The 23,292-nt window shown below is 38.8% G+C and overlaps 1 protein-coding gene across 1 annotated transcript in view; it reads left to right on the top strand.

Annotated features, from left to right (window-relative positions):
- Window positions 1–6,848: 6,848 nt before the first annotated feature.
- The window catches only part of LOC139122738 (palmitoyltransferase ZDHHC6-like), a 36,355-nt gene continuing 19,911 nt past the window's right edge, over window positions 6,849–23,292 (top strand). Inside the window, exons 1-3 of the mRNA XM_070688414.1 lie at window positions 6,849–7,639; window positions 20,953–21,044; window positions 22,311–22,467. Of these exons, the coding sequence (XP_070544515.1) occupies window positions 7,397–7,639; window positions 20,953–21,044; window positions 22,311–22,467 (492 nt within the window). The 5' untranslated portion in view covers window positions 6,849–7,396. The remainder of the gene's footprint in view (window positions 7,640–20,952; window positions 21,045–22,310; window positions 22,468–23,292) is intronic.

The raw sequence follows: 23,292 nt of genomic DNA, 5'->3' as shown, positions 1-23,292 counted from the left end.
CTGTTCTGCCACAGCAAACGTTGTTGAGGCATAGTTAATGACTATGTCGTTCAATCTGCAGATGCAAAACTCGTTACTTTCATATCATGGTTGTTGGTATGGATTTGATACCATATCCTAACATTGCCAGTATTAAGTTACAAAATTTAGTTATCGATACAGATAGTCGTACAGATAGTCAAACGCGTTGCCCGCGGTGAAACTCTCAAGATAATTGATACCCTTGCCTGCTCTAAAATCATGAAGAATTGGGTGTTTTCTGTTCATTATCCGTGAAAAAAAAACAAAACAAAAAGGATACTTTTGACGAAAACCTGTCCAGTGAAAGGATTAGAATACTTATCGAATATTCCAAACACATAAAAAAGTTGAAGTTTTGAGTCTCTCGTTTTCAGATCTAGAAAGTGTGCGAACCGAGAAGGTTGGTGTCGAAATGCAGGTGTGTATCTCACTCTCTATCTCCTGTAATGGCGGCAAAGAGTGTATAAAACTAAAGGCAACATAAATTATAGACTGTACTGAGGTGTTCAGCTATAACAGGCCGCATTAACTATTCTGTGATATTTATCCCTATATCACCTTCATTTGTTAATCAGGGAAGGTAGCTTATTTTTCATAATATTTATCTTAACGTTGTCCTGCAAAGCGGTATCTTGAAATAAATACCCATAGTGCCACAGGTGAGGCCTGTCTCGAAAAAGGCCACGGCATGAAATTGCTATATTGGAACTGAGGCGGCGCTGTATATCAATCATTCGTGCTGAGAATTCGCTCACCTTAGGGACCGTTCAGTTTTTACGGCCGGGGGGGGCCGGCAAAATCTTGTCGCCGGTGTTCAAAAAAATGATGACCCCCCCTGCATTTTTCGCTAAAAAATGATGACCCCCCCTTTGTAAGACTAAAAAATTTGATGACCCCCCCCCCCCCCCCCCGCTGAAAAATAACCAAAACCCATATGTCAAATTTACCCGCACGGTTTGGATTTGAACTCCGGTACGCAGCGCGCTTTATTCGTGTAGCAGAGATGCCAGTGCACAAACTTCTCAGCCACATCCATGCAAATGTCTGTTAATTAGGACGACTGTAAGGCAATTTTGAACTTCATTTCCATAGACAACTTATGTCCATGGACATTGTATAAAGTAAACTATTCGTGTAGCAGAGATGCCAGTGCACAAACTTCTCAGCCACATCCATGCAAATGTCTGTTAATTAGGACGACTGTAAGGCAATTTTGAACTTCATTTCCATAGACAACTTATGTCCATGGACATTGTATAAAGTAAACTTTATTGGAGTGGTTCGCCAAAGGCAGCCCTCCGGTTAAGAGGGTCATGGGCCATTACGTAAAGTCAACTTTATTCTAGTGGGCCACCAAAGGTGGCCTGCTGGTAAAAAGAGGGTCGACCATGGCCATTGCACAAAGTAAACTTTACTGAACAGGGCCGCTGAAGGCGTCCGGCCGTTAAGACGGTGATGGGGTATTACATAAAGTCAATTTATTGTAGTGGGCCGCCGCAGGTGGCCCGCCGTAAAGAGGGTTGATCATGGCCATTGCATGAAGTAAACCTAATTGGAGTGGTCCGCCAAAGGCGTCTGCCCGTTAAGAGGGTCATGGGTAATACATAAAGTATATTTATTGTAGTGGGCCGCCGAAGGCGGCCGCCGGTAAAGAGGGTCGATCATAGCCATGGCATAAAAGTGAACTTTATTGTAGGTATTATGTTTTTGAAAATGTGGTGACCCCCCCCTTTCCTACCAGTGAAAAAGTGATGACCCCCCCTTCTCGGATTCCAAAATTATGATGACCCCCCTGGATTTTGCCGGGCCCCCCCGGCCGTAAAAACTGAACGGTCCCTTACCCACAGGGGCGTGGAATGTTCAGTGTAGAGTATTAGTAAGAGACCTTCACCAGATCCTTTCCCGACCGTCTTTGCCCGTGACTTACAATTTTCATGACGGACTTATACAGTAAGCCTGCGTTCACAAATAACGATTAGGGGGGGGGCTGGAGGAATTTCGATTGAAATCTTATTTTTTTTAAATCCCCCCCTAAGTACCCCAAAAAAATTTCAAATGCCCCCCCTCTATATGGTCAAAATTTTTCAAGTCCCCCCCCCCCAACTATCACAGGCCCGCATATTTGTAAAGGATGTGAGCGCAGAAAAAATAAACATATTGCGCCGTTCCGCTCACAGGTGTTCAACACTACCTGTATTAGCACTTTCTATAGTCATATTCTCAAGGCAAGTTCTTTAAATGCATCAGTGATTTTTTTAGATTTATTGGTCTAAAAGCCAACTTGAGTTAATCCAACTCTGGCCAGGTCAATTGCTCCTGCTGAGGAGCACACAAAATGACAATCATGAGAGAGTAGGCAAATTGTGAATTCTGGCTAATTGCCATATTGCACTGTGACCTACCAAACATTTTTCCAAAACTACAAGACATCTATGAATTAGATGCTACTCTAAATTGACAATACTGGAAGGTTAAAATGTTCCACCAAATAAATGTTTTAATCTCTGAAATTTTGGGTGTAATAATTTCAAATTTGGTTAAAAAATAAATAATTCCATTTGGTCAAATATTTTTACTTTTAGTCTTTACTGTTCAAAGTTTTACATCTGTATCATTTTATAACAAGAATATGAAAATTTAGAAAACCAAGCATGGTGACCCTATCTTTTTTCTGTAATATTTGATTATTCTTATATGCTAGAATTCAAACATTACTATGTGTTCTTGCATGTGTTGCTCTCTGGCCTGATCTTGTGTACAATTATGTTTCACTGTCATGAGCATCATTTGACCCAAATTCTTCTTCAACTACCATGTACATCAGAGTCAGAGCTATCTCTGTCACTGATCAGGTATGCAGTGACAGTGAAACTGCAGGAGCAGAGCTTTAATGATAGTGACACTATCTGTAGGCAGTAGCTGTATTAACTTTGATAATTTTGGCAATATTTTTGTTCAGTTTTACAAATTTGTTCTAGTTCTACTCCCTACAGCCTGTTGAAATGTCTAGTATTCAGCTTGCTATCACAGCCTATTTATGTGTACCATGCATTTGTATCACTGACAACTGACTGTCAGTCTGGACTCCAATTAAATTATCACTAAATACATATTATATTTTATATATACAGGCTTTGTCGACAAACTAAATATTGTATGTTTGAGCATGCTGTAGGGAGATAGCAAGAAACTGTAGTTGTTATATTGCATAGAATATTGCAGAAACCATTAACAGTTGCAACTTCTGCCCTGTTACGAGGCTCAAGTTTGTTTTTTTAACACAAATCACACATTTAGATTTTTTCGAGATAAAAGTCATGAAATGTGACAAAATGGTTCTAAATTTTGTTAAATTATTTCTAACATTAAAACATTTTGATGACATTAAAAATGGTATTCATTTTTCATTGAATTATCTACAAAAGCTTGGAATTGGCAAATGTAAACACAAAAGGGAACAAAACATTTTCAAGTCCCCCCCTATAGGTAGAGCAAAATTTTCAAGTCCCCCCCCTCTACTACCCCAAAATTTTCGAATCCCCCCCCTGAATTCCTCCAGCCCCCCCTTAACCGTTTTTTGTGAACGCAGCCTAAGCTTATGACGTTCTCAGTATCTAAGTTTCTGTGCTCCATTTTGAGTGCTCTCTATCATCACTTGGTAGAAATTGGTCGAATTTAAATAATTCTTGTTCAGCTGCTTGTCGAAACAAGCCAGTTTCCGATTGCTAGTAGTGCTATAGACAACAGCCTACTCCAAGTGTACCAACACGATCTGTGGACGGAAAGGTTCTTTAAGAGAAATTTTCGTTACTTTTCTACATGGCCTCGGCAGTTTGACTTTAACCCTTTCAGCGCCAAAGTCAGTTTTTGTTGCCTTTACAAAATCCATGCAAGTCAATTTTTTCAGAGTTTTGCCAAAATTTTGATAAAAAAGTGTAGCTGATGAAATGTGATGCCCATTTGGTCCAAAAATTCAAAAGAATCATAGAAAATTTCGTAAAGATTGGCACAATGTTGCACTAAAATTTTGGTGTGAAAAATTTCAGCTCTCAAAGGGTTAAGCCTACATCGATGTATCTGTTAAAATGTCAAGTACTATAACGAGTGTAAGGCGACATTTCCTCTATAGTCTTGTTTGAAGGCACTTTTGTTCCAACCTAGTTGGGCCCATCTAACTTACTACAAAGTATCAAAATGAAACTGCAAATTTATGTGAATGATATGAAGCTCCGCATTGGATGATGTTGGAAGGGAATCGTGCATATGATATGACTTAAACTGCGCCACCTATAGTATCGAGGCTTCAGTCGCTGTATACTTCTCCAAAGGTCCATGAAACAAGGATATATAGGACAAGTTTCTGCACAGCTCTTCTTTTTTAAAATTACACTTTTCAAAGGATAGATAATCGCGGACGCCAAACTCTCTCGCTCAACTACGGTTCTCTGTTCGACCATTGCACGTGACACAAAGAGAAACTTAAAACGAGAAACAGACGAATAGGAATGTTTAAGAAAGAGTAGAAAGGGGGCGATGACTCGATATTACATTATTTATGGACTAACAGACAATATTGGCTTCGGACATAAAGAGTTAGAGGTCCAGTTTCGTTTTTAGGTAAGCCCAATCAAGTTAAATCGTGGAGGCAAGGGGTTTGTGTTCGGTGTCGACTGGGAAAAGATACACACAATACAACTGCGACAGCGCCATCGAGTTTCGAAAGTTTAGTGGTGAAGTACCATTTTGCCATACTCCTACAAATGTCAACGAAAGAAACATAGAACAAGTCTTCCAAATAATCAACAGATGTGCAAACTATGCATCTTGTCCAAAACTGCCTCAGAAGGGCCAGAGAGCTAGCAATACTGGAATGACTCTTTAGAAATAAGGGGGAGAGGGCTTGGAAGATCGATTTTTGTGGCGGAAATTATGTTTCAGCAGCAACTCCCAAAACAACATTTCTTCCAAACCAATGGGAATTTTCTTATCCCTGTCTTAGACAGTCTGATATTTTATTCTTATTGAATCAAAGTTCACAAGTAAAAAAATACTAAGAAAATACTATCAACCATCACCCTTCACATCTAATGTTTTTATCTGCCGCTTTCCCGGTATTGTAAAATTTTATCTATTTTATACTCGCACTTGTGCGATTTTGTACCTTTCCTACCTTTATGAAGATTTTTACGGTTTTGTAACAATTTGTGTTAACGTTTGATACTATACAACATGTCAAAGAACTCGTAGGTAACTTCAGTCAAGGCGAAGACGTCCCCACCTCTCCTGACGCTTTTGGATGTCACATTACAAAAACTGAAGCCTGTTATTACCCTGAAGACGACGAAAGCAACGTATCTATGTCACAAAAGTATACATTACTTTGTCTTGATTTACACGCTATTTTTACTCATGAACAGTTTTGTAAATTTTGACACATTTGGGTGGTCTTGGGGCTGTCCGACCCTTGAACCAAAGCGAAATTCGTGAAGTAGTGACAATTGTATGGAACAAGTTGACATAGCCTGTATTGTGTGGGAAATACATTTGTATCATAGTCATGATTTCATTTCCCGTCGTGAGTTTAAGTGGAAACTCTAGTTTTTTTGTGTGTAAATGACATACTATGATGACTGAACATTATGAACGCGATGTGCAATTAGTCTGGATTTACTACTTTGCGTGCATCCTACTTACCAAGTTCATTGGCCTAAGCTTATACATTAAAGGAAGGGGGCGTCGGAACTGCACATGTGCGACTTTCTCGTTTTCAAACAATTTATGTCATGCTCGATATCTGCATCACGTTAACACAGTTGCAATTTAAATTTTTCAATGTGAATTATGACAAACCAATCGCCAAGGTACATTGGAGACAGTGTTTACATTGGTCGTCTGGGTCCCATACGACCTCTTAGCGCAGTTCAGACTAACCCTGTCCTTTGATACTCATGAAGTGTTGCTCTTCGAAACATATATTACATTGCACCCTGGGAAAGTGCCCATTAACAATATTCGAAGTTCAACACTGATGGAATAGTACGGAAAATACTCCCATAATTCGCAAATAAGCTTATTGCAATTTGATGTTTGTGTCCGCATATTTACATACAAATAACGCGATTAAAATTAAACGTGAAAATTTAGCCTACATACAAGCATCGAAGGAACGTTCAGGAAACAATAGCTGTGCCTGTAAATTTTGACATTGAACGAGACAGTCAAATATAAACTACGCGAGTAAAAAATAATAATATTCCAAGTGGTTGTTGCTGCACTCCCTTTTGCTTGTTCTACAATTACCCCGATTTGGGGGGGGGGGGGAATAGACCACACTTAAATGCGCCCATGGTTTTGGCGACTCTTTACATACAAAAAAACTGAAAAAAACTGCTATTAAATTGTTGTTGCAGGCTTTTCGTGGTAAGAAAGGTGCTGTTCTGCTCTATGTTAACGGTTAGAGTTCGACCAAAAATTCGGACTAATTGCGCCGAAAGGGCACACACCAGGAGATAAAGTGGAGAAGCTACTACCTGCAACGTCGAGCCCGAAGGGTGCGGCCCCTCATGTCGAAAACTGATGACCCTCAAGTTCCTGGTTCTAGATCTAACGAGATGCCACAAGACACCCTCAGAGGCAATAATGTTTCTTTATATCTCTATTTTCCTTCTTGACGACAGTGGTTTGAGAAACTTTAAAATGAATCCATTTGGGTATTTGTAACACAAAAAATCTGCTAAAGCCACCCCTCGCCTAGTCGTATCAAATGGCCAAGCCCTTGGTTTGTGAAGCCATGTAGAGTATATAAATACCAAACAAACATCACACCTACTTCCGTTTTTATGCAAGACTCGGACAAACAGTAAGCGGGATAACATTGAAATGGCTTCTTCAAAGTAACGTCGCTCCGCTCCGTTTGCATGTCCAGTGGGCTAGTTAGTCCGTTTAAATATCTGTCGAGCGTGTGCGTGATTTTGGACGACAGAGAACGGGACAACCGACGTGGTGCCTTTTCGTTGGGCGAACAGAGTAGTGGCTACATTACGGTCAACTTACGGTGGTGCAGTGGCACTGGAAGTGGAGCGACAGTTTGGGCTTGTTCGAGACACAAACAGACAAAACCAAACGGCGCAGGATATCCTTGTACGTATTGAACTAATCAATTAAGCAAGCTAGTACTGCATGTACAAGAATTTCCCCTCTCTTGCGGAAGATTTTGCGCCAAGCCGCTTTAGACTGAAGTTCTCTACCAGTACTGTAGGTTCAATCACCTTCCGGAAAGTGGTACCGCATAGCACAGCTGAAATTCCAGTGTCCCGCTAAGGTGACAACATCAAATCAAGAAAAACATCAGCTTCAGTCCACGTCGCGCCGAGCCATGGTGCAGTTCTCCAAAGTTAAACAGCTTCTTCACTGGGGCCCGTTACTAGCTCTCTTCATCATAGCATTCGTAACCGCTTGGGCAGTACTCTGTACGTTTGTGTGGTGGCCCCCAGCGCTGGACGATGTTGGTAGTATCTTGCACATGGTTATGCTGTTTGTTTGGTTGTTCCTGATTTTGTACAACTTCTTCAAGGCCGCGTTTATTGGGCCAGGATTCGTACCACTGGGGTGGAAGCCAGTAAGTCACACACATGTCACTTTACATTCTATCGTTGTTTGTATTACTGGATTGCTGCAGATTATATTATAAATGTAGTCCTGTAGAATAGGTTGCCACAGATTATAGTATAGAAGTAGGAGTCCCAACTGTACTGAGGGACAGCATCACAATATTCGCCCTTAAAAATATAGGATTGCAAATTCTGATATTTTTTCTGTGGACAGTGATAAATCTGAATTGTAATAAATTTGTGCACCAGGCATCTTGCTAGTTCGGACTATCGGTTCTCATATACATTGTAGATGCAAAAGTGTACTGTACAGGTTGAGCTTCATGTTTTCCAGCAGCTGAGGTAACAGATTGCAACAGTTCTATAGCTGACATTCACAACCACATCGACAAGTTCTCGCTTCAGATTCATTTCCAGTGAAAATCTTAAGGGTATGGGATGACAGCTTTGATGTTCATGTGATTCCACATATTGGACAATGGTGCCAGCAGCATGGAAGCATCGGCTTGCAGCCCTCAATGCTTTCAGTTTGGATAGACATCAACAATCCCATAAAATTTTTTCCGACAATACATGTACAATATTTCAATGCAGTCAACAATGGTAGACAAGCACATATTGCTGGTCTTTGAAGGCCACATGTTTTTCCCTCTATTATTGTGACAGGCTGTGAGTGAGACTAGAATTGCGTACCAGTGCATGTGATGTACATGTGATTCTGTCCAGTGACAGATACATCTGGTGTGTATTGAGATGAGACAGCATAGCATTGAGATACGCAATATCACATTTTAACCCTTTGAGCTCTGTAATTTTTCCCACCAAAATTTGAGTACATTTTACCAATTTTTATGAATTTTTCTGTAATTTGTGTGATAATTTTGGACCAAATGGACATCACATTTCATTTGCTCCAGTTTTTTATCAAAATTTTGGCAAAAACATGAAAAAATTGGCTGGGGTATAATTTTTATAGGCGACAAAAATTGACTTTGGCGCTCAAAGGGTTTTTAAGGGGACTATGTGTGAGATGCATACAGCTACGGTTTGCGCTGTAACGGTAACAAACATAAGCTTCAAACTCTTCAGGCAGCTTTCTTAATTTCTGAGAATTCCCTCAGAACCTGTATATATATGGTTTACAAGTACCATCATAAGAAACTCTCGTGACTATCAAATGCAAACTAAATGACTTGGTAGACAGAAAAAAAACACCTGGAGAATCACATCAGTCAAACATTCCTATTTTAGCCAAATTTAATGGTTTTGCATGTGATTTTGAACCATTTATAATTCCGCGGCAAGAAAACCATACTGCATTACTGCCTCAGGTCAGGAAACTTTATTCTCCTCTCATTAACATGGAAGATAAAAGAACAGTCCCATCTGAGATTTCACTTCAGTTTCAATTTGCATTTTAAAATGAGAACAAGCCCATATTATGCAAATTTTCATTTTTCAAAATCTACATTATAACTGTATTTCTGAATTATAGAGAAAAAAGGTATCCCAGCCCTATGTTTTTCCATAAATTATGAATAGCAAGTCGCAAGCAGGTTCTCAATTAATTTTTGGAAATTTTGCTTGCACAAGTGCAATCAAGGATATAACAGCTCAGTTAAAAAAAAGGAAGACATAAATGCATCTAGATTAGGATGTAGGGGAGAAATTGTCCTTTATGGTCAATAAATCAAATAAGTGTGTGTAAGCGATGATTTGAGAAATTATTTTGGATTAAGAATCATATCCTCTTCTATAATTGCCAATTTTTAAAAGATTCATGAATTTTTTTTCTGTTTTTCTGCCGAAACATCATGAATATGACTCTTGGAATTGAAACTCGCTATTGAAAATAAGCCATCCTGATGCTTTGACCTACATGAAGCATCATCAATAATGGAAATGTGAACACACAATCCTATCAGAAAGCCGTACTTGCAGGTCTGTTTCAATAGTCTATTCACAGTAATCAGCCAACACTGACATCTGCTGTCTCTGTGATGGGTGTGATTAATGATTTTTCACTATTAAACTTGACAAGTCAGTCGATTGAAAAAAAGGACAGTGCTATCATGTGATTGTTACAAAGAATAGCACCATTTCTGTGGGTACTTTTTCTCATGGATATCATAGTCAATACGACTTTAACAGAATCAGTGTGTCTGCTACAGGTCTAAATCTGAGATCTCTCGTCCAGTTACTTCCAAAGTGTGAATTTTATAATAATAATGTAAAATGGGTTCTTATATAGCACACATATCCACAAGTACATGTGATCAAGGTGCTTTTACAATTATTACAATTTTGTGTAGGTTTATCAGTATTAAATTTTTCTTGGACATACGAGATACTAGAACTCATGAAATAATGAGCTAAATGTCACTGAATATGGCAGAAAAAACAAGATATGTCAGTTTTTGATAGAGACATTTTTGAACAGAAATAGGGAAGACTGGAATATAACATTTACCATCTTTATATCTTTCCAAGGCAGATGTTTGACTAAAAATATCACAAATGTTATGGGTGACTCAAAATGTGAATTTAGTTTCTTCTGTTTTATTTTTAAACTTAATTAATGACCCAGAAGCTCTTAAAATACTTGCAAAAAAAAACCACTAGTGAAATAAAAACAAATGAAGAAAAAATACTCAGGTGGTTTGCATTGAAAGAGGTTAGTGAAAGGAATTTAGTTCATGTCATATGGTTTATATACCGTATTGGACACTTCTATAGTATTCCATTTGGATTTGAAAGTTTGACTTAGATTAAGTTCCATGACAGCTGTTGGGTAGGTTCCCCAGGAGAAGCAGTAATAGGGCAAAGCTACCTCACTCTGTTTTGACTGAATACACAATCAATATTCAATCACTCACTGTCATTGATATTACACAGATGAGTCCGTGTATCTTCAAAAGTTTGTGAAGAGTATGCTATCATTATCAGCTAGTGCTACACATATATTCTGGCTTCTCCATTTCTCAGTATACACATAGGCGTTGTACATGTATATCCCTTTTCCTGCCAAGTCGGTGAAAATCCGCTTGAAATTCGGTGTAGCTAGAAGCTGAGCAGCCACGGCCGTTATCCTCCTAAGGCGGTGGAAATCGGGCTCCTTTTTGGTACCCCCTTTCCTGCCTAGTCGACGGAACTACGTGTAGCAAACCCTTGCTCACGCTAGGGTCGTTCGAGACGAGGACAGGTTTTGGGCGAGGAACGGCGTTTGCTCTCGAAATGGGTTCACAGGGAGTCCAAGGACAGGGAAAGGTGCAGAAACCTGTCCGCCAGTCCCCCACACCCGAGGGGGCTGGGTTTTTTTTACCGCTTTTTAGCGGACTTGGCAGGATAGCATGGTGACGTTTTCTGGCGGAGTTGGACGTACTTGGCTGCCTGGCACTATACAGATTGCTGCCGAACTTGACCAACTCGGCAATGCTAATCTAGAAGGCTACCTCTTGCAAACGACTTGGCAGATATGCTGATGGTGCGAGACGAAAGTCACTTATTCAGTTGTGCGTGACTGAAAATGAGAACGTATTTTTGACGGGACGGCTCGACTTGTTCCTCCCATGGAACGGATATGAACGACTCAGAAATACCATTGCAAACTGGTGTCCGACGTACTAAGCTGGGCTTCAGCTCTGCAAGTTCAAGCCAGGCAACATCCTTCACTGCCTTGGCCGTGCCATTCAATGGACGTAGCTTTGGATTTTTATTTATTCCACCGTCCGAAGTACTGGCTCTGGTTTGCAGGCAAACGTATCCTCTTGCCGATGCATTGGTAACTACGTACGCTGTTTGCGTACAGAGAATTCAAAAGGGCACATGAGGTCAATATGCTACATGTACGGGGATACCGTCTGCATTTAGCAGGGACTGCTTTTGTTATGCAAACCAGCTAGCAGTACAATATGGCTGCCAGCATGTGGACACGTCGATGGCTAGAACAATGGAAGCATATTGCGTTGCACCCGTGCATCGCAAAGTGAACTGAAGACTTGGGGTAGTGACTGGTTATCACTGGTTAGCTGCAACCCAAGCCATGTCGGTACAAACCCGTACCTGACTGAGGACCACTCGATTAAGTCAGTAATGAACGGTAACACTCGTAAGCCAACTCCCAACTGAGCTGGCAAAACTACGTAAAGCTGTGCTTCAATGGCTCAGCCATGTCGTTAATACAACGGCAAAAACGTAGTTTTTGTGCTACACTGCCAATGTCGTTGGAGGTACGTATTCAATTGACCCTACCCTGGGGAAACAGGACAGGTTTGACGGTGGCTGCTGCACCCCTAGCACGACCCTCAGGGTCTCTGACTAACAGACGAGTGAGGTGATGTTTGTGCCTAGCGGACGTACGTAATACTGAAGGAGTTTATTTCCGAAAAAATAAACATGAAACGGCAATAAAATGACGCACTCCCAGGGGCAAACAAAGCCGGTGACCTCAATTTTTTTCTGCAGCAACCCTTGAGCTCCTTCCCCTGTCTACGGGCATATAGAAATTATCGAAGTCTAACACGTATAAGTACGGCTAAAACTACCCTGAAAATGGGCGATTTCTGCCAAAATGCCTGGCAGGATAACATGCAGGAGAGCCAATCTTTTGCAGGCACATATTATGGGGCGGTTTTCTACTGACTTGGGAGAATAACGGACAAGGGTGCTCGGCAGGAAAAGGAATATATGAAATTTTGCAGGAAAATAAACAATATTATGCTGATGATAGATTACTATAGGGTGGAAAAAGAGGACTGTTTGTTTTATGATTGAGTAAGAACTGTTGAAACTAGCTGACAGAGATTTATTTGTGTCACTGGTACAGTATTGCAATTTCAAAGACATCCTCCTTTTCCATTGCTCCTTGCAATATTTCCAATTGATCATTCAGAATTTCACTCTGTTGATCACTATGGAATTCAGGGCAATAGCACAAACGAATCCTCAATTCTAGGCTCACAGTACACCACCCATTATATTTTCATTTCGACAAAATATACAGTATGTTCTTGAAACAACTTTGACAGAAGGGGAAAATTTGCTTTCTTTTGGCGTTGCTAAGTTTGTATGATTTTTGAACCAAGTGTTGATCAAAACTTGAAAAATGTGGCAAGTTCGTCCACACAACACAAATGAAGAAAAGGCTGACATGATTTCTTGTGTCTACCAGAAATATGCAAATGAGCCAGTCACTGCTTTAACCAATGGCAAGCATCGGAGTGTACATGTAAATTTTACCCTGATTTATCCCACATTTATTGACAGGCAAGAAAAAATGTAGCTCTATGTAAAGTTCTGGTCACTCAAGTTTGCATGAAATTGATGAATCTTTAACCAGGGTGTCTAATTTTTTCAATCCTCCAAGTCCCGGTACAAGCTTGTACCAATGTGTACTGAAGATACTCTGTCAGCACTCGATTATTTCCAGTTTACAAATGGATACAAACTCACTCTGCATATTGTCATTTCACAGATATCCTAATTTATGATATTCTGTCAGTAAAAGTTCCCTGGGAATTGTTTCAAATCTGTCCTTTCTTTCATTACAGCCTGCAGGTAGTTGATGATAGTTTTAATGGAATGGAGTCATTAAAAACAAACATGAATCATTCTGTGATCATCTGATTATTGCGGACAGGAATTCTAGCTTTTAGAGATGTCTGGGAATCATGGGAACAAACAGAACAGTGAGGCGGTGTCACTTGAAAAAAGAAATAATCAATAATAATGCAAAAACAGAATCCTTTCAAATGGCATTGCTGACGTTTTCTAAAATCTCTCCACTGAAATATTTGAAAAAATGTCTGTTGATGAATACTAGGCCAACTCTGAGCTGTACTACAATTCAACATCATCCTAGGGGGTATTTTTGTATATATTCATCATGTAAAGCGATGCTGAAGTTATTTTCGTATTCGTTTTCGTATTCGTTTTCGTATTCGTATTCGTATTGGAGTCACTGACAGAAAATGTTATTTTTAGTCCAGGTTTCAGGTATGAAACGTGCAATATACGATATTTACTGAGGTTTAAATATTGTGATAATTTGATTCGTAATTTCATCTGCCCAATTTGGTTAAATTTACATAAATTTGCATTTGTAGATTTCAAAGAATTTTGTTCACCTCATTTTATTTGAAAAAAAAATACTTAAAATCAGTTGGGATCAGGCAGCATCTTCGCTTGCCAATGTCTCTTGACCGGGCCGCAGCTGGATGCACCCCGAATCAGGTGGTCAGTGCCAAGTAATGGGACTCGTGAGAGCGGATGCAAAGGAGCTGCCCTGGACTGTACCATTGTTTTGCGGGGAGGGCAGATTTTTGTGAGGCGCTGCAAAACGGGTGACTGTTGAAAGCTATGATGATCGGGGGACTTGTCCAGGACTCACTTTAGAATAATCATATCCATTTACAATTTGTATTTCAAGTATTTTACTTGATTTTGATATGACTCTACGTAGACCTGAAATAAATTATAATAACAATACAATACAATACTTTACAAAACTCAGAGAGTGTGGTAAGGCAAAAATTACAAAATTGCAAGTTACGACAAAGTTGTACGTGCTGCTACAGGGAAGAAAGTAACAGAAATCAATCACAAAAGGTTGTTTATCTTTCAGAGTAAAGATTTGAGCAATAATAACATAAAACCGGACCGACCGATAATTTATGTATTACATTCAATCAGGGCTCAAAGTACACCATTTTCAGTCGCATAGGCGACCAAATTTTATGAGATTGCGACTGAATTTTTTTCAAGACCTTTCTCCATACCGTATACGTGATCAAATACAACATGTATTCGCTCAGTGTTCACGGAGCATTGTTCAAAAGGCCGCGATCCCCCAAAATACGCATTGAATAAGCATAGCCGTTGAGCGGAGTTAAGGTTTGAGCGCGTTCTCTCCAGTTCACAGCGCTGCTAATGTGTCTGCTGATGTTATCTTGAATGATCTGTCAAAATTCCCATGAATTTAATGATAAATTTTACTACAATCCAATCAAGTATCAGAAGCAGTTTTAGTGCTGTCACATCATTTCAATTGAACCAATCATAATCCCAGCATAAAATGTCATCAAAATATAGCTGACAAGGGAAAACAAGCAACCAGTAACTGCAACATGTTTCATGCGTTCACGTGCGTAATGAATATTTGCGTTAGTGGCATGTGACCGGCTAGACCATTTCCGGAAATCGTCCTTTGGAAAGCAGATCAAAGCATCGATTTCATCAAGCTTGGACTGGATCAGCCTGTTTCATAAAGGTTTTTGTTTTCAGCTAGATCTAAATAGCAAGCAACTTTGTTGAAATATCATGGCACATCTGCCGGGTAGCGACTGCAATTATGTAGACCATGGATGGGACTGTGGCGATGACCTCAATGACCCGAGCGAGTTCGATACACGCCACAAGTACCGCTGCGATATCACAGCTAGGATTCAATGCGCATATACGTTTGAGTTTTGTTCTCTTGCCTACAAAATATCTATCGAAAGTTGATAGTTGCTGCATTTCTATTCAGAGTTTTTGTTGAAAAAAGTAGCTATCTACGGCTAGCGGCTTAATTGGTCCCCCAAAATAGTACTGCTGAAAGTTTTTGGAGTGACCTGCAGAACGGAGTTGTAGAGCGGGGCAAACTGCGTAACACTAAAACTGGATCGCACAGTCAGTAACAAATGACGGAAACCGATCGAGCCAGTTGCGACAGCTACTAGACTAGCTGAAGCCTATTTATCATAGAATACAGGTATTTCTCGATATTTCGTGATACAAATTAATTTCCATGCATTCTGGTGTATCTTATCATAACACAAGTTGATCAACATGTTCTGGCAATGACAGTTGACGCAAACGCAAGGAAAGAAAAAGAGATGGGCCGTACTCAAATAAAGACTCTGACAACAGCTCACACATTAATTTAGTCTTTATTAGGGAAACAAATGTACCGATCGGGACATAGGCCTATGATACCATTTTATTCATCTCGTTTTCTTTTATGACGCTTTCCCGCATCATATGAGATGATATTTTCTTTGCGACAGCAGTCTAAATATAGCATGTCATATATATATAATTTTTTAAGGTTTTCGTGACACTACAAAAGCCTCTAATATTTTCAAGGTCCAAGGTTTGCCCCTAAAATTTCGACTTAGGGGCATGCGATAACGTTGAGCCCTGCATTCACTGTCTTTATCACTTTCTCAGAGATATCAGTTTAAAACAAGAAAATTACCTTTTAAGTTTACAACTCGTCAAATTGGGCGGGTCAGCTAAATTTCCATTATCGATACTAATGATGTCAACAGAATGTTGAAGTTGGTTGTTGTGATAGAAGTTAATACGAAAACGAATACGAATACGAATACGAAAATGATGTTTGTTTAAAAAATCTTTCCTCCAAAGACTACTACTGGCCCACAGGCGCTAATAGCTTGGTAGTCTGCTAAATAGATCGATTTTCGGCTCGATCTATCGATCCCGTGGTCAGTATGCCCGCCACTGTAACCTAGTGATTATTTTGGTTATAATGGCGCGCATATCGACTACGGGATCGATAGATCGAGCCGAAAATCTATCTATTCAACAGACTACCCAGCTAAGAAGTGCCTGTGTACTTGCCGTTTGTTTTTAAAATCTCTCCTCTAATGATAGCAACGATATCTTTCAATCTAGGGCCTAAAAAGATTGGATCTTTTTCAACTTACATTCTCAAATATTGAAGTATTGATATATTGTCATATAAAAAGCACTTTAACTTCTGTAAAGACAGAACTTTTATGTACATGTAATACGTACGAAATTTGGACTAAAAATAAAAAATTTTGTCAGTGACTCCAATACGAATACGAATACGAAAACGAATACGAAAATGAATACGAAAATAACTTCAGCATCGTCATGTAAAGCATAGACCCTCAAGAGGTCTATGCGTAAAGCACCCTCAGGTAAGTGCTGGTTACAAAGGATGTGTTCCGGTGTTCTTTAGGTGAACAGTGATTCCTTTCAAACAAAGAATTCACAGTCAAAAACTAGGGAAAACATGGTGCATCTGCCTACACCTGCAGATCTTGTCATTTTTTCAAATACATGAGTTCACACAGCAGACATTTTACAACACTTCAAATTCCGTTTTACTATCTCGTAAAATTTCTTTTCAAAATTTGATCAATGAAAAGCTATCACAAATATAAATTCTGGAATCGTGCAGGCTTTCAATTGTCTTCATTATCATGATTAAAAATTTCAGTCCAAACCGTTTTAATATCCGCGAAACCTGTTAACAAAATTGGACGAGGAGAACCGTAGATGAAAGTGTGAAAAGCCAACCATAACTCGCACAAATTTTCAAGCAGAAATGAGATGGTGTTGTCGGAGGAAGTGCTAAAATCAATTATTTAAAGACTTTTTTCAAATTTCCTGTGATGCAGACAGCACAATAACCATGGAACGTTCAATCAGTAGTTTACAAATAGACTGACAGTCAAACAATGCACATTATGCGGGATTGCTTGATCTGTATTTGGTGAAGAATACCGTATTTGAAGAGGCTTTTTCCTCAAACTATAACTTTCAGCTGTAACTTCACCTAAGTTGGCCTGAGGTCAGGTGCAGTTGACAAACACCTGTACTTTTATATAAAAATGCTGAAACCACAATGACACTTTTCACATTATATCCATGGAGTGAAATCAATATTTGCTGATCCAAGACCATGCAGTCTTCTCCCATCTACAATTAACAGTTGTAGAAAAACTTAAAGGGACATAAGCTGTAACTTGTGGCAAGTTTTTCAGTATTCTGCTTCTGTATATCAACTACCGTGTCTGACCCTAATCCATTTGTCATGCTGAAATTTTGAGTATTCTTTTTGTCAACACAGCTTGTATGTGTGTAGTGATCATTGTTGATCTCTTCAATTATGCTGCCACGGAACTACCCGGCGGACTGTACCATTATTTTTTAGGGGTGGCCGACTTGTTAGAGGCTGAATACATTGGCGCGCTAATTGGGTTTCTTTGTAGGACAAAAGGACGGGTGATTGTCACGCCTATAACACGGTCTCCTTTTTCGCTAGCCGACAAATGAAACTAGAAAAAAATAGCGTACATGCATTAAAATTGGAAAGAATCAACAAATGAAACAGAAGAAATAGCCGACATGAATTAAAACGATAACGCTTTCGGTTGCCGACAAACGCCACAATTCCCCACGGGAATCTACATGGCAACAAGTTATTTATAGCCTGAGCGTTGCTAGTTTTCAGTTCTATTTCCGGCCAGTTCTAGTTTTCAGTTCTTGAGCTAACACAGCGAGAAAACCATACAAGCTTAGGTAATTAATCATACGTTCTTTCTCAGTTTTTCTCGATTAGTCGAGTTCCAGTCCAATTCAATAAATCGGTGCATACACCATTAGTACAGTTCCGTCTCTTCAACCAAAATCAGCTATTTCAATAAATCATTCGTTCATGCACGTTGTTCGGATGCATTTGCAAAGTTAAAGTGCGGACAAGTTCAACTTTCTCAACTATGTTCAACTACACTATCAAAAGATGCCGCAGTAATAGAATGTGTGAAGTGGGGTGCCAAAACGACAAGCTTGTCGCAGTACCCGCAACATGCCGACAGCTTTTTTAACAAAGTGTTCTGTGTGGTTAGAATGTGTGAAGTGGGGTGCCAAAACGACAAACTTGTTGAAGTGCCCGCAACATTCCGACAGCTTTTTAAAAAAGTTTTCTTTGCGTATATATGTGGCGAGAGCGGTACGGTAGGACAGATGAGGATGCTGTTCGCAATATTTTGAAGAATATTGCAGAGCAGTATCCACTAAAGGGATAAGTTGAAAAGAGATATACCAAACCAAACCAAACGGTCCTTTTCAGGACCATTTTTAATCCTCCAAAAAGAGATATACCGTTAAAAAACATTTAATGCCAATACAGTTATACTGCAAAGTCCCGCCCTTCAATTAGTAGTTAATTTATTCCGCCACTCCTGCCAATGTATTCAGCCCCTCACAACAGTCGGCCACCCCTAAAAAATAATGGTACAGTCCGCCGGGTAGTTCCGTGGCAGCATACTTGAAGAGATCCATCATTGTTTAGTGTTTACAAATGAATTCTAGTCCGGACTTGAATACAATTTTCAACAGTAACCATGTAGATTATACTCATATAGTGTTGTGTTGATATGCTAAATACTTGGCATTAAATTACAGTTTAGGGATTCAATGCAGAAAGTGTAGGGAAACCACAAAACAAAAGTTCTGAAAAATAGCCAAAAGATACAGCTTATGGAGCTTTAAGAGCAGAATGTGTGAGAAAACCCAACAAGTCACATTTAGCACAGGGACAGTATCCTAGGTTAAACATCATGGCAGCTCAAACAGTGGTCAATTTTTTTTTAATTTCAAAACGAAGCTAGTGAAATTATATCACTGTACTGTGATTGCATGACCATGAATTTCCTGATTAAGATGGCAGCCTGTACTACAGTACTTGTTCTACCTGACTTCAAGATTTTGTATCAAACCAATATTTTTAGTTAATTAAGAATTCCTAAATAATTCTTTTAAAAAAATTGCCAGTGGATTTCAACAAAACAATTGAATCAGTAAATGCCGAGGAAAGCAACTCCAGGTGCTGTGTCAAATATGCATGGTACAATAAGCACATCTTTGCTTCCCTTGTGGTTTGGTCAAAGTTGGAACACTTTAGTCTTATGTTATCACAACAGGTGTCTTTCACACAGGTAAAGTGCAGAGTAAAACACACGGAAAATAGTTTAAAGCAGAAAGTACAACCGTACATTAACCTTTAACCCTTTTCCTGCCAGACAGTATCACTTCCCCATCAGCCAAGTCAGTAAAAAGTGGTATTGAGCCAAAACATGGCGCATTTTCATCCACTTGGCTTGGTCTGTTATAGCATCTTTAGTCCAAAAAAATCAAGTTTACAGTGTTTATGTTTTCAACAGCTTTCAAATGTACAGTATTATGTTAAAATACACCATATGGAATATGTTGTGTTTCATTAATTTTAACCATCTTGACCTGGTGGTGAAATATGGACTTGGCAGGAAAAGGGTTAAATCACGTTAAATTCATTAATCATGAAGGTAATGTGTTCCGTGATTGCCATGAACATAGTATCAATCATTATATTACCATGCCCTGGCTGTCGCAATTTGATTGGTCGAGCTGAACCATGTGACTGACCACAAATAAACAGTAATGGTCTGTTTACATGCCCGTGAATATGAATAATAAGATTAACAACTCAAAGTATCGTAACTTTACAGCTGAAACGTAAATCATAATCAATCACAAAATAAAATGGAGCACTTGTAGGACAAGTTGAGATACTTTTTCTGAAAATATCTCCGGATTTGCCAATATTTTACAGAGCGCGTGACATTTTGTCGCGTATTGCTCATTTCTGGGGCCCAGTTGTCATTCGCCTCCAGAAATTTTCGCAAATTTTGACATTTTTTTTCGGTTCGTTGATATTATAATGGAAATAACAGACTCCGCTCTGACCATTAACGTTTATTTATGGGCGCGGGCTCGAGGAAAGCCAAATTAGCGGGCTTGGCAAGCCTCGCCCGTTAATTTTTGGCTTTCCTCTCGCCCTTGCCCATAAATAAACGTTAATGGTCAGCGCGTTGCCCGTTATTCTATAATGTATTAACACACACACATGAGCACATGCATGCATGCACAGACATATACACACATGCATGCACACACACACACACACACACACACACACACACACACACACACACACTCATATAGGTATATTTATATGTGTACATGTATCTATTCAGAAATACCATCAGATAAGTTTATTGAATAACTCCTCACTGAAAAAGAACGATCTTGACAACATCAGTCTCTGTCAGTTCACGTAGTATGCAGTGATTACCTACATAAAATGTTATAAAAAAAATGAGTGTTTCAACACTTAATCTCTATTTTCTGACATCTTATATGATAATGAGAGTTTTATAATCCTTGTTTTTGATCTATCATCTCTTCAGATTAGCAGGTGTACCAATAATATGTTGAATTAATGAAGCAAATGAGCCAATAAACAGTAGAACCATTGTATTAAGTTTCTCTAAACTCTCATTTTGATGTAATGCTGCACCCATGTCATGAAATTAAAGAAAAGCTGATGGACTTTCCATGGTAACATGTGAAGAGGTTTCCATGGTAACACTTCTCCCCAAGTAAGATAATCGAATCCTGTGCTAGGATGATCCTTGTCGTGCAAGCAACGAGAAAATCAATGAAATCAATTTATTTCCAATTACAGGACAACCCAGAAGAGTGTAAATATTTACAGTATTGTAAAATATGTAAGGGTTACAAAGCGCCAAGATCTCATCACTGCAGGAAGTGTGGCAGGTTAGTGGCTTATTTACTGGTAACTATGGCAACACCATTATGCATAGTTGAACAACCTTGTGGAACAAAGTTCATCATATTTTCTTCAAGCTCATTAATGTTTCAAAACAATTTTCACACCATCCAGTTCCCTATCATTTTGTGTTTGCATTCATTTTTTTCCAAATAATGATTCTAAGTTGAATGTCTTCCTGAGCATCTGGTCAGTTCAATCTAATGGATTGTAAGTTAGCCTTTCAAAATATGCATTAGTGATTTCAATTCACTCTTCTTGGCTACAATTATGTAAATTTTAACAGCTTTATATAAAAACACAAAAGTTACTTTAACAGAGCGACCTATTTATTCATTTGTGTGGTAAATCTTAAATGGAAAACATTTTTAAATGTTAGAAACATGTCAAATTTTCACTCATACATGTATTATCACAATGAAAAACAAAACCTCATAAGGTGTTCAAATTGTTCACAACATAAAGAGTTTAAATGTTGTCACCATTGTCTCCCTGAATAGTCATGTTTCCAGGATATTACGGAATATATACGTATATTCTTTCAGGGTTTTTTCCTTGAGATAGCCAGACTAGACTGTTGTCACCTTCGTTGTTCACAAGTTGCAAGGTCAAGTTTCTCCCGACGATTGAAACGTATCGTTTCTGTGAAGTGGAGATTACACTTCAGAATCATCAAAAACATCGACACATTTGTCTCTGTGTGAAGGTCAAACTATCTTTCTGAGAAAGATGAGGCACCAAAATCTGTTAAGGTAGAATGCACTTCAGGGACAGATATTCAGACTCTCAAACTTTTACAATGTTCTTTTGGCCTACCACTTGTGGGGGCTCATTTTGAAGCTTATGGAGTAAATAAAGTTTTCACTGGCTTGGTTTTGTGAAAACTAGGAATTTTATTTCCCCCATAGAGATAATACAGGCCATTTTGAATTTCAAGTATTGGCAAATAATGGGTAATTTGTTTCTCTAGTAGTACTGAAATTTGTACAATGATCCCTCAATTGTTATTCTTGATTTTTGAAAAAGAATTGTTGAAAGTTTCTTGAGGAATGATTGAGCAAAAGTTTAAATCTTTCAATTTTGAGACATGAACTGTCTTAATGTTCATGTTCATTAAGGTTTAATATTCACTTAAACTATTACTTTCACCAGAATTATTGTACATTGTCCCCAGCAAATATCTAAAGACATTAAAGAAAAATAATTTTTACTGTGATGTCATAACAAGTTAATATTCTGCTTTCTTTATGTAGGTGTGTTATGAAGATGGATCATCATTGTCCGTGGATCAACACATGTTGCGGTCACACCAATCACACAAGATTCATCTATTTTCTATTTTTTGCACCAGCTGGTTGTATACATGGATCTGTTATATTCATACTCACAATCTACAATCAACTATATAAGGTAAGATTATCCATGATTTGATTGATGTCGAAAGACTTTGCTATCCTGTTCACCCTTTGATCATCAAACTTTGGAATGTTCCATTTGTTTTAGAAGCTGTGGTTAGACTTGTGTACTTGGAATATAGGGCTGACCTGTTCACCCCTAATTTCCTGTAGACATGTCCATACTCATCATGTGTAACAATGGGTTTGGGCCAAACCATTGTTGTAAAGGGGTAAGATTTTGATGTTGAGGGCCAGTAAGCCAGGAAATGGTGCTAGCATCTTCCAATCAGCTTTTCTTCAATTCCCTTTGCATATCAGTATGGTCTTATAACCACACAGAAGAAATTTTACCATGGTACCCAAACTGTGTGCCCATATTTCCCAACCTTAATTTGCAAAAATCACTTTAGATGAGGTCACATCTGACCCTTTTTCACCATATTCGTTGACCATTGGTATGAAACTGCTGTTTTCAAACTTTTAGCTGTTTTATTCCAGCTCGTTTCAGATGTGTCTTTTGTGACCATATAATTCCAAAACTTGTGCTCATTGGTATTTGTAGACTGGGTTGTTCCATGTTTTGGTGCTATAATAGACTAAGACTATATTCTGGTCATTCGGAGATCCTTAAAGAATTTGACGTTCAGAGTACCAGTTGGTTTGAAACTCTGCATAACTAGGCTAGCTTTGTGTGAAAACATGGCACATCATATCTGTGAAATTTCACAGCATTCAGTTCATACTTCTGAACTCTACATATATATATTATATTGTCACGTTCAATACCACAGCCATGCAATATCTTGTAAACAGTAAAGTCTTGCACAATACAGAAAAT

Source organism: Ptychodera flava, chromosome 22, assembly GCF_041260155.1.
Source record: "Ptychodera flava strain L36383 chromosome 22, AS_Pfla_20210202, whole genome shotgun sequence".
Classification (NCBI taxonomy): Eukaryota; Metazoa; Hemichordata; class Enteropneusta; family Ptychoderidae; genus Ptychodera; species Ptychodera flava.
The sequence above is the reverse complement of the archived record's forward strand: the minus strand, read 5'-3'. Positions and strand labels throughout refer to the sequence as shown.